Genomic DNA, 9,668 nt, shown 5'->3' with positions numbered 1-9,668 from the left:
TCAATTTGGCTAGTGTCTATACAGTATAAATATAATCTCATTTGGACAACTTAATCCAAATATCACCATAACTGCTCATATCAAAACCTTTAGCCCTGTATCTTCTTCAAAGTGGAAAGACTATGAAACTCTTCACTATCACCATGATGACCATTATGGCCATCTCAATAGTATTTGTCCAAGTACCATCCACTACTGAAGCAAGACCGTTGGAGATAACAGAAAATAAAAATCATTTCAAAGTCACATCATTGAATAACTTTGTGTCTACGGTACCGGTTGGACACAATGTTGATGAGCATAAGGAAGGTATCGAACTTTTTCAAGCAAAAATATTGAAAAATATTTATGCTTACGCCCCGACAGATCCGGGGAACAGTCCTAGTATAGGACATCACAAAATGGATGTACATACACCAGAGCTGAGTAATGACTTCAAAGTAGTAAGACCGTTGGAGATAACAGAAAATAAAAATCATTTCAAAGTGATGTCATTGAATAACTTTGTGTCTACGGTACCGGAGGGACATAATGTTGATGGGCATAAAGAAGGTATCGAAGTTTTTCAAGCAAAAATATTGAAAAATATTTATGCTTACGCCCCGACAGATCCAGGGAACAGTCCTGGTATAGGACATCACAAAATGGATGTACATGTGAGTAATGACTTCAAAGTAGTAAGGAAATTAAAGAAAAACTAAGAGTGAAAAGAATATTTTGTGCCAACTGTTTAGCAAATAATCTTAGCATAAGACATAAGAAATCAGTAGCAAATATTCATTAAAAATAGTATGCTGTAAAACTATTTTTATTAAAATAATATAAAATTACTGTTAGGCATTAGCTTGAATTTTCATTATGAAATAAATTTATTGTTAAATTAAAATTTGCAATATAAAGAGGTTAAATTTTGGATAAATGTTAAAGTTGTTATTTAGAGTTCTATAACTATATGAGTTAAGATAATTTGTTAGAAATACACCTTTTATACTATCACTTTGTAAAACTATAAATATAATTTTTTCTATCATAATTACTATTATTTGTAATAGCATCAATAATTAATTTATTTTTGATAAATCTAATTAAAATAAATACTCAAATCTAATAAATTAAACCTTAACTAGTCTTTGATGTTATTTTATATTTCCTCTTCCCTGTGATGTGCCCTATGTTTGCTGAGATTACAAATATATATTTGAACTCGGACTATGTGTTTTTTTTTCTAAACTACGATGTTTTCTATTTTCACAATGGAATTACACATATGAACAAACTTGGGCTAGTCATGGTGAGCCAACTCAGTGGACAGTCATTCTCAGTTCTCTGATTTTGGAAATGATTTTTCAACTGTTCATAATCTTCTATTCTTTTATTCGTTTAGGCATGCTTATGATTATTATTTTTCTTATGTCACATACTTAAGTCATTACCAAGCATGCTAATTTTTTTTTTGACAAAGCTAATGAAAAGGTAAATCCCTTGCTAACTAGCTTATGCGACAGGTGAAGAATATAGATGTGAGACATTTCAATTCGCCTTCAATTTACAATGAATGTGACTCATAAAAAAATAATCATGGAATTTTCTGTGTAAACGATATGTATTTTATTGAAAAACTTTCACTTTCAAAAAAAAACAATAAAAAGTAATAGAAAATCAAAATTACAATAATCTTTTTATTTCAATTATTTACTTATGTTCACAAATTAACATAAGTAAGAATAATTAATATACAAATAATTGAGAAACAAAATGTAAAGATCTTCCATAAACCTATGAAATTTCCTGATACAAATTACGACAATGTACATGTATTAAAAATTTGCTTCTTTTTTTTCTCATAGAATTATATTCTAGTCTCTAAAAGAACAATAAAACCTCATTTGTCTTGTAGAGATATGAAATGTGATTTTCTTTTGGTGTCTTGTATGTTCTTGTTTTTCTATATTTTTCATTTCTATTTTAATTGGTTCAGAGTTTAAAAAAGTTATTTATGGATATATATATATATATATATATATTTCTTATATTACTATTTTCCGGTTAAATTCTTGGTCTAAGAAATTTCAAGCGTACTGGTCCGCGTTCAAGTATTCCAACCCATATTAGAATTGATTTTCTTTTGGTATGTGTGGTCGTTCCACAATAAATTGTAGGTTGTATAAATATGTACACACCCGTTCTGCTATTGAGCTGTTTGGACATGACTTGCGGATCACGTTCTTCTTTCACATATCTAGTTAAGAAGAAAACAATAAACTGATAAATAACTCGGGTTTGATTAAAATTAGATTTTTTTTTGGTTTAACCAGTTAAGAAAGTTTGGTTAACAATAATCTATTCTATTAAAACTGAAGTAAAAAACAATACATTCTTATTTTTAAGTGATTTCTTACAGATTTTCATTCTTTTTAACTAATTAGAACCACTTTATTTATTATTTTTTTCTAAATAATTCGACTGCATTTTTTTTTTGGAATTACAAAACAGAATGACCTATTTTAAGTGTTTTATTATATTTTTAAATTAGAGTAGCTTCTTTCTTTTAGAGGACTTATGTTCATTTCTCTTTGCAATTAAACATTTCAAATCTCATACCTGGTGTGAATATAAAACATACACACAAGAAGATAAAGCTGTGTCCATCAAACAATTAAAGAGTGATAACAACAATTTCATTAACTCAGAACAATAAAACCAAACGTGTAACTTACAACACAACTGTTACGGAAAACTCATAGACAGTCAACTTACCTCAGCCCTTAGCACCATATAAGCATCAACAATCACCTGTACGCATAGAGTTCTTAATTTAGTTTATCATCATGAACCATCAACCACATATTTCCTATTCCTTCTCCTCAGATATAGAGCCTGTAACCACAGATCTGGAAAGACAGCTTACCATCAAGATTAAGAGGAAAAATACCAGTCAAACAGAGATAAACTTCTCCATAAGGTTCTCGACCACTCATAATGGTCATATAACGGATGACACGGCTGATCTCATGGAACACATGTTTAGTTACCATGATATCTACTTCCCAATTTCCGGAGAAATCATTAAATATACCAGTGATAAGTTCGCTTCCATGATCCCAATGTTGACCGATTATGCAGGTACAAGAACTTCAAGTTATTATGTTTTTGGTTGCCTTAGAATAAGATAGAGACTTATATATATAGACCACTTTTAAGGAAAATTATTTAGGAATGAGAGAATTAGATCAATTCTTAATTAGGGTTCTGGTAAATCTTTTATTAAAGATTTTTATTATGATGTTTTGAAAATAATTTTGAATAGATCTAATTCTCTCATTCCTAAATAATTTTCCTTAAAAGTGGTCTATATATATAAGTCTCTATCTTATTCTAAGAGCCATTGACATTAACATTTTGTCTCAAAAAAAAACGAAGCCCAACATTACCAAAGCCGGGCTAACGTGTCAAAAAGAACTTTTCTGATTAGACGATTTTTATATCCTACGTGGACTGCGTAACTGAGGCTTATATCCTCCTTTTATTACTTGTTTGATACTCTAAAGTCTCTAAAAAAAAATATAGAACCTTATTTAGGTTGTGGATATATGAAATGTGATTTTCTTTAGGTGTCTTGTATGTTCTTGGTTTTTCTGTATTTTTTCAGTTCTATTTTAATCGGTTCAGTTTTTTTAATAAAAGATTTATGGAGAAATATATATTCTTTATACTACTCAGTTTTTTTGGAAAAATTCTTGGTTAAAGAAATATCAAGCGAACTGATCCGCGTCCAAATATTCATTTTTTGCTCTGTACAAATCGACCCCCAACAAATTGTGGCTTGTACATATATGTACACACCTGTTTTTTTTATAATCCATGTAATCCGGACACCTGGATTACACTTCCGCAGAAGGCATTTTGGAGGGCCACCTTTTCCACTCTATTTCAATCGATGGCGGCCAGCGGGATTCGAATCCGGATCCGTATTGGGGCCAAACCTCCCTCAAAACCACTGGGCCGTCCTCTTGTACACACCTGTTCTACTATTAAGCTATTTGGACATGACCTACAGATTACAGTCTTCCTTCACATCTCTACTGAAAAGGAAAAAAAAGTAAACGGATATACACAACCCGGGTTTGTATAAAATTATATTTGTGTTTGGTTTAACTAGTTAAAAATATTGGTTAACAAACTGATCAGAACTATAGTTCGTGGATAATTAAAATTTAAAATCTATCAGTCTATAGAGATAAATTTGTATCTTTTAATTTAGGGAGAAATAAATACAATTTTAGTTCGTAGAGGTTTATAGTTTGATAAAGAATTTGTCCATGTTATTTTCATAAATTTTTATTATTTTTGGAGAAGAAATATTTATTGAAAATTAAAATTTAATAAAAAAAACAACAGAGTGGAGGTTTTAGAGAGGTTTGTTGGATTGTTTCTCACAAAAAAATTACCTCCTTCTTCAAATGTTCACTAGACCTTATCTTCTACCTCCACTTTCCTTCCATGACTCCTTCCCCTGCGGCGGCTTCTCCTTCCATGGCTCCTTCCCCTGCGGCGACCGCGGTAAGTTTCGTATTTGGTGTGTTCTAATTTTTCGTTTGCATGAGTAGTGTCTCAAAAACAATGTCAATGAAAATAAGACTGTTAAAATTATGTCATGTAGTATGAAGATAAAAAATAAATATTTTCACAACAAAACTAAGAACAAACCATGCATAACATAAATAACTAATACCATAAAATGAATTTGTCTATGTGAACACACCAAACGATAATATAATAGTGTCTCATCGAAATTCATTTTTGGAAATTTCTACAACTTTTTTTGTACATTAGAAGAAAAAACTTTTTGAAAAACTATATTGTGAAAATTCTTAATAATCAACAATAATCTATAGAAATTAATACAAAATATTTGATAGAAATTAGGAAACATTTGTGAAATCCACTGAACTTTTAAAAATCTGTCAAATTCTAAAATCACTCAACTCTTTCCAAATTCTGATTCCAATAACCCCCCCCCCCCCCCCCCCCCCCCCTTAGTTTAACAAATGCCAAATAAGTGTCAATCCGCAGCAAGTTGTGGTATATATATATGTACGGATTCGACTTGGTACTAAATTGGACGTAACTGGGCATGATTAACCCCGGTCTGTTAGTCGGGGTTCTTAACTCATGATTTGATATTTTTTGTTTGTTTTTTTTACACTTTTCGGCTAAAAGACGGCTCTTATATCTCTTATTTAAAAGACGGTTCTTAGTTTTTCTTAGTTAAAATGTAAAAATAGATAAGAACCATCTCTTAACCGAAGCTTAAGAGACTGAAGTTAATCATGGTCTTATAGATTACATCTTGCTATGACATCTCTAAAGAAGAAAGAAATAGACGGATAAACAACATGAGTTTTGATTAAAGTTAAGTTTATGTTTGGTTAAACTGATAAACAAAACTTTGGTTAACAATAAACCAATTAAAACTATAGTTTGTAGATAAGTAAGTTTCGAACTATGGTATAAATTTGTAACTTTTAAATTAGGCATTTTTAATAATTTTTAATTCAAAGAAATTTAGTAAAAAGTTAAAGCATGAGCAATGGTGTGCTCTCACACAAACTCTCTTGATAAAAATAAATACAATTATCCAGAAATCAAGAGAAAGAATGTAGAAGTGCTCTATGCCAAGAACATGTTCTAACAAATACTCTAGATATATCATCATTTTAATGGTTTATTCTTTAAAAAATAATCAATTAAACATCATTATTTAAGAGCATGCTTAACAGCAAAACATATATACAATTTGATAGTTTTTTTTCTTTTGATCAAAAACTATTTGATACTCCCTCCGTTTTTTTATATAAGTCGTTTTAGAATTATGCACGTAGATTAAGAAATCATTAATTTTTTATATTTTCTAAACAAAAACATAATTAATTATTTACCAAACCACAAATCAACCAATAATAAAATAGAAAGTATATTATCATTGGTCATATAACATTAAGTGTTAATAAATTTTACATAGAAAACCGAAAACGTCATATAATTTGGAACATAAAAATTCCTCTAAAAGGAGTTATATAAAAAAACGGAGGGAGTAGTTTCGTAGGAAAATATATATAACCTGTGATATTTAAAGAATTTGTTCATGTTGTTTTTATTATTTTTAAAAAGATAGATATTTCATTAAAAACAAAATATAAAAACAAAAGAAACAAAAGAGTGGAGGTTTTAGAGAGGTTTGTTGGATTGTTTCTCACAAAAATTTCTCTCCTTCTTCAAATGTTCACGAGACCTTATCTTCTACCTCCACTTTCCTTCCATGGCTCCTTCCCCTGCGGCGGCTTCTCCTTCTCTCTCCTTAAACCAAACCCCACACTTCCATCACCAAACTTCCCTAATCACCTGGCTTAAACCTCCTCCCTCCTCCGGCCTCTTCCGCCGCAAAACCCTTCCAATCTCAGCAGCTTCCTCCTCCTCTTCCACCTCTCTCTCAATCACCGACAAACCCACCTCCCACTTCCACGGAAACCTCATCGACACCTTCGAGAGTCATCACCCCACCACTAAAGGAGCCACCTTTATCGAAGAGCCCCTCGAAAGGAATGAACCTTCCTCAAGGAGGAGGCTCTTCACGCAAGACCCACCATGGATCTACGCGCTCTTCCTCAAGGGTGAAGATGCAAGTGGAGCTTGTAAATGTCAATAGTCTTTCGTGACTAACTAGGCGACGAAGTCACTGATGCTGGATGCATTAGTCGTTACTACATAAGGCATGCAGAGTGGTGGGTTACCATGTGGATGCAAGATATGCTGAGATGGAGAAGGATAAACTGAGGGTTTATGTCTTGACGTAGTCGTTGAAGTAGTTGCTGAGGCAGTGTGTGTCAGAGAGTGAACCAGGAGGTATCCGGAGTGGTAGAGACCATGTGGACGCAAGATGCTGAGCTGGCGTGGGATAAACTTGAGAAGCAAGTTTATACCATGGAGAAAAAGGCAAGAGATAAACTTGGGGAGCAAGTTTATGCGTTGAGGAATAAGTACATTTTAAGAAAAGGAAAGTGTACTTATTGATATGGAAGTTGTCCATATTCATGTTCCTTGGAGACTAGGGTTTCAAGAACGTGGAGATCACTATAAAAAAGCTATGGAGTCGTTTGTATTCCATAAGACACTGCTATTATTATAGAGGAAGGGTGAAAATCCCTTAGGAGTGTTCTTGGGTCGTGCTGAAGCAGATGCTGAAGTACTGACGGGAAAGAGACATGTTTGGGTAGATTAGGAATCTGTCAGTAACGTGTGTTAGGGTGTTAACACTAACGTGTAAAAGCTGATAAGCAAGTCTTGTAATAGATTGTTTAGGTGATTTCTAATAAAGCAATAGTTGGTTGCTTGTATCTATTTTGTCTCTTGATTTATCTTCTGCACTACTATATTGTTGTGTCATCTTGCACTAACAAAGGGTCTGACCAGAACCGTCGACCAGACTCTGAAACTCGAGAAAAAAGACATCGACAAGAGAAAGTTCGATTCTTTGAGGAGACGGCAGGTGAAGGAAGAGACTGAGGCCTGGGAGAGGATGGTCGACGAGTACAGAGAGTTGGAGAAGGAGATGTGCGAGAAGAGTCTCGCTCCCAATCTACCTTACGTGAAACACATGTTCCTGGGTTGGTTCCAGCCGCTGAAAGATGTGATCGAGAGAGAGCAGAGGCTGCAGAAGAACAAGAGCAAGAAGGTTAGAGCGGCTTACGCTCCCCACATTGAGCTTTTGCCTGCTGATAAAATGGCGGTTATTGTGATGCATAAGATGATGGGTTTGGTTATGTCCGGACATGAGGATGGGTGTATCCAAGTTGTTCAAGCTGCTGTTAGTATCGGCATAGCAATAGAGCATGAGGTATGGGGTTAGTAGTTTTAAGTAAGGTGTGTGAAGTAGTTATATATGGTTTCAAAGCGAGAGATTTTAGTTTGGACAAAACTCAACAACATGTAAATTGACGTACTTATGAACCTTTAATATTTTATTATATATATTTAACATTACTGACATTCATAATTGTATGTATATGTGTAAGATGTATTGTTGTGTTTTGGATTGCCTTTTACTTGTTCTGGACAGTAACATTATCAGATGTTGAATAAAGGAGTCTTTTGCTTTGTGTTAGAGATGGACAACATACCTGAAGATAACATACATGAACCCAAAGAACCAAATCTAATCCAAAAAATATATATTAAACACAAACCAAAATTGATAAAAGATCTGAATGGATTTGAAATTTGGTATAAAATAACTAGATTCAAATTTGATTCAAACCAAAACATTCAATATTTGAATATACCTGAATTTATATTTAGTTATTTTTAGATCTAATATCAAAAGGAAGAATGTCCAAAAAAGAATAAGAAATCTGAGTGTCGTGGGACAAAATCAAAACAAAAATAAAAATCAAGATCTTTTACCAGAAAATATCAATGTGTTTGATCGAATATCAATGTATTTGACCAAGAGAAAAGGAATGTCCAAACTCAATCAATGTGGCTAGTGTCTAGACAGTATAAATACAATCTCATTTGTACAACTTTACTCCAAATATCACGAAAACTACTCATATCAAAGCCTTTAGCCTTGTATCTGATTCAGGGTGAAAAGACTATGAAACTCTTCAATGTCTCCTTGATGACCATTATGGCCATCTCGATAGTATCTTTCCAAGTACCGTCGAATACTGAAGCAAGACTGTTAGAGATAGCAGACAATCAAAATCATTTCAAAGTCACATATTTGAATAAATTTTTGTCTACGGTACCAGCTGGACACAGTCTTGATGGACATAAGAAAGGTATTGTAAATGTTCAAGAAAAAATATTGATAAATATTAAGGATTTTGCGCCTACAGATCCAGGCAACAGTCCTGGTATAGGACATCCGAAAATGGATGTACATGCACCACGACACAATGATTACTTCAAAGTAGCAAGGGGATTGAAGAAAAATGATGAATCAACGAAAGATTTTGCGCCAACTGATCCGGGGAACAGTCCTGGTATAGGACGTCCAAGAATGGATGTACATGCACCGCGGCTCGGTGTAATTTCAAAGTAACAAGAAAACTGAAGAAAAATGACTGAGTCAAAAAACTTTTGAGCCAATATTCATTAAAAATAAAATGATGTAATCTTCTTTTTATTAAAATAATATAAATTTAGTGTTGAGATTGGCATGAATTTTCAAATCAAAAAATTTGATATAAAAATATTTAATTTTACAAAAATGTGAAGTTGTTATTTAGGGTTCTATAACTTTATGAGTTAAATATAGTTGTTAGAAATACAACTTTTATACTATTACTTGTAAAACTACAATTATATTTTTTCCACAAATAATATTATTTTAAATAGTATAAATATTTATTTTATTTTTTGATAAATCTAATATAGATACTCAACTATAATAAAATAAATATTGAGAACTTTTTTGAAACACCCATAAGTTGGATACCACTTTTGAACAATACATTCGATCAAACATATCTTAACATTTGGATTTAAGGTTTAATGTTTATTGTTTAGTGTTTAAATACTGAAGGGAAAGGATTGGGTTTACACTTTTATAAATGATTATTGAACATTTACAAATGATTCAAAATAGTTAGTTTAATCTCGCTGAC

The 9,668-nt window shown here is 32.3% G+C and overlaps 2 protein-coding genes across 2 annotated transcripts; both read left to right on the top strand.

Moving 5' to 3' along the window:
* The first annotated feature begins 6,173 nt into the window (after window positions 1-6,173).
* LOC106446540 (DNA-directed RNA polymerase 3, chloroplastic-like) lies at window positions 6,174-7,008 on the top strand. Its single transcript, XM_013888311.3, has one exon. The coding sequence runs from the start codon at window positions 6,320-6,322 to the stop codon at window positions 6,704-6,706; it is 387 nt and encodes a 128-aa protein (XP_013743765.3). The 5' UTR covers window positions 6,174-6,319; the 3' UTR covers window positions 6,707-7,008.
* A 395-nt stretch (window positions 7,009-7,403) lies between these two features.
* On the top strand, window positions 7,404-9,306 carry LOC125608004 (DNA-directed RNA polymerase 3, chloroplastic-like). The gene has a single exon (XM_048777685.1). It carries the CDS (start codon window positions 7,577-7,579, stop codon window positions 7,904-7,906), a length of 330 nt encoding a protein of 109 aa, XP_048633642.1. The 5' UTR covers window positions 7,404-7,576; the 3' UTR covers window positions 7,907-9,306.
* The last annotated feature ends 362 nt before the right edge of the window (window positions 9,307-9,668 follow it).

The sequence above is a fragment of the Brassica napus genome, chromosome A4, assembly GCF_020379485.1.
Source record: "Brassica napus cultivar Da-Ae chromosome A4, Da-Ae, whole genome shotgun sequence".
Lineage (NCBI taxonomy): Eukaryota > Viridiplantae > Streptophyta > Magnoliopsida > Brassicales > Brassicaceae > Brassica > Brassica napus.
The sequence above is the reverse complement of the archived record's forward strand: the minus strand, read 5'-3'. Positions and strand labels throughout refer to the sequence as shown.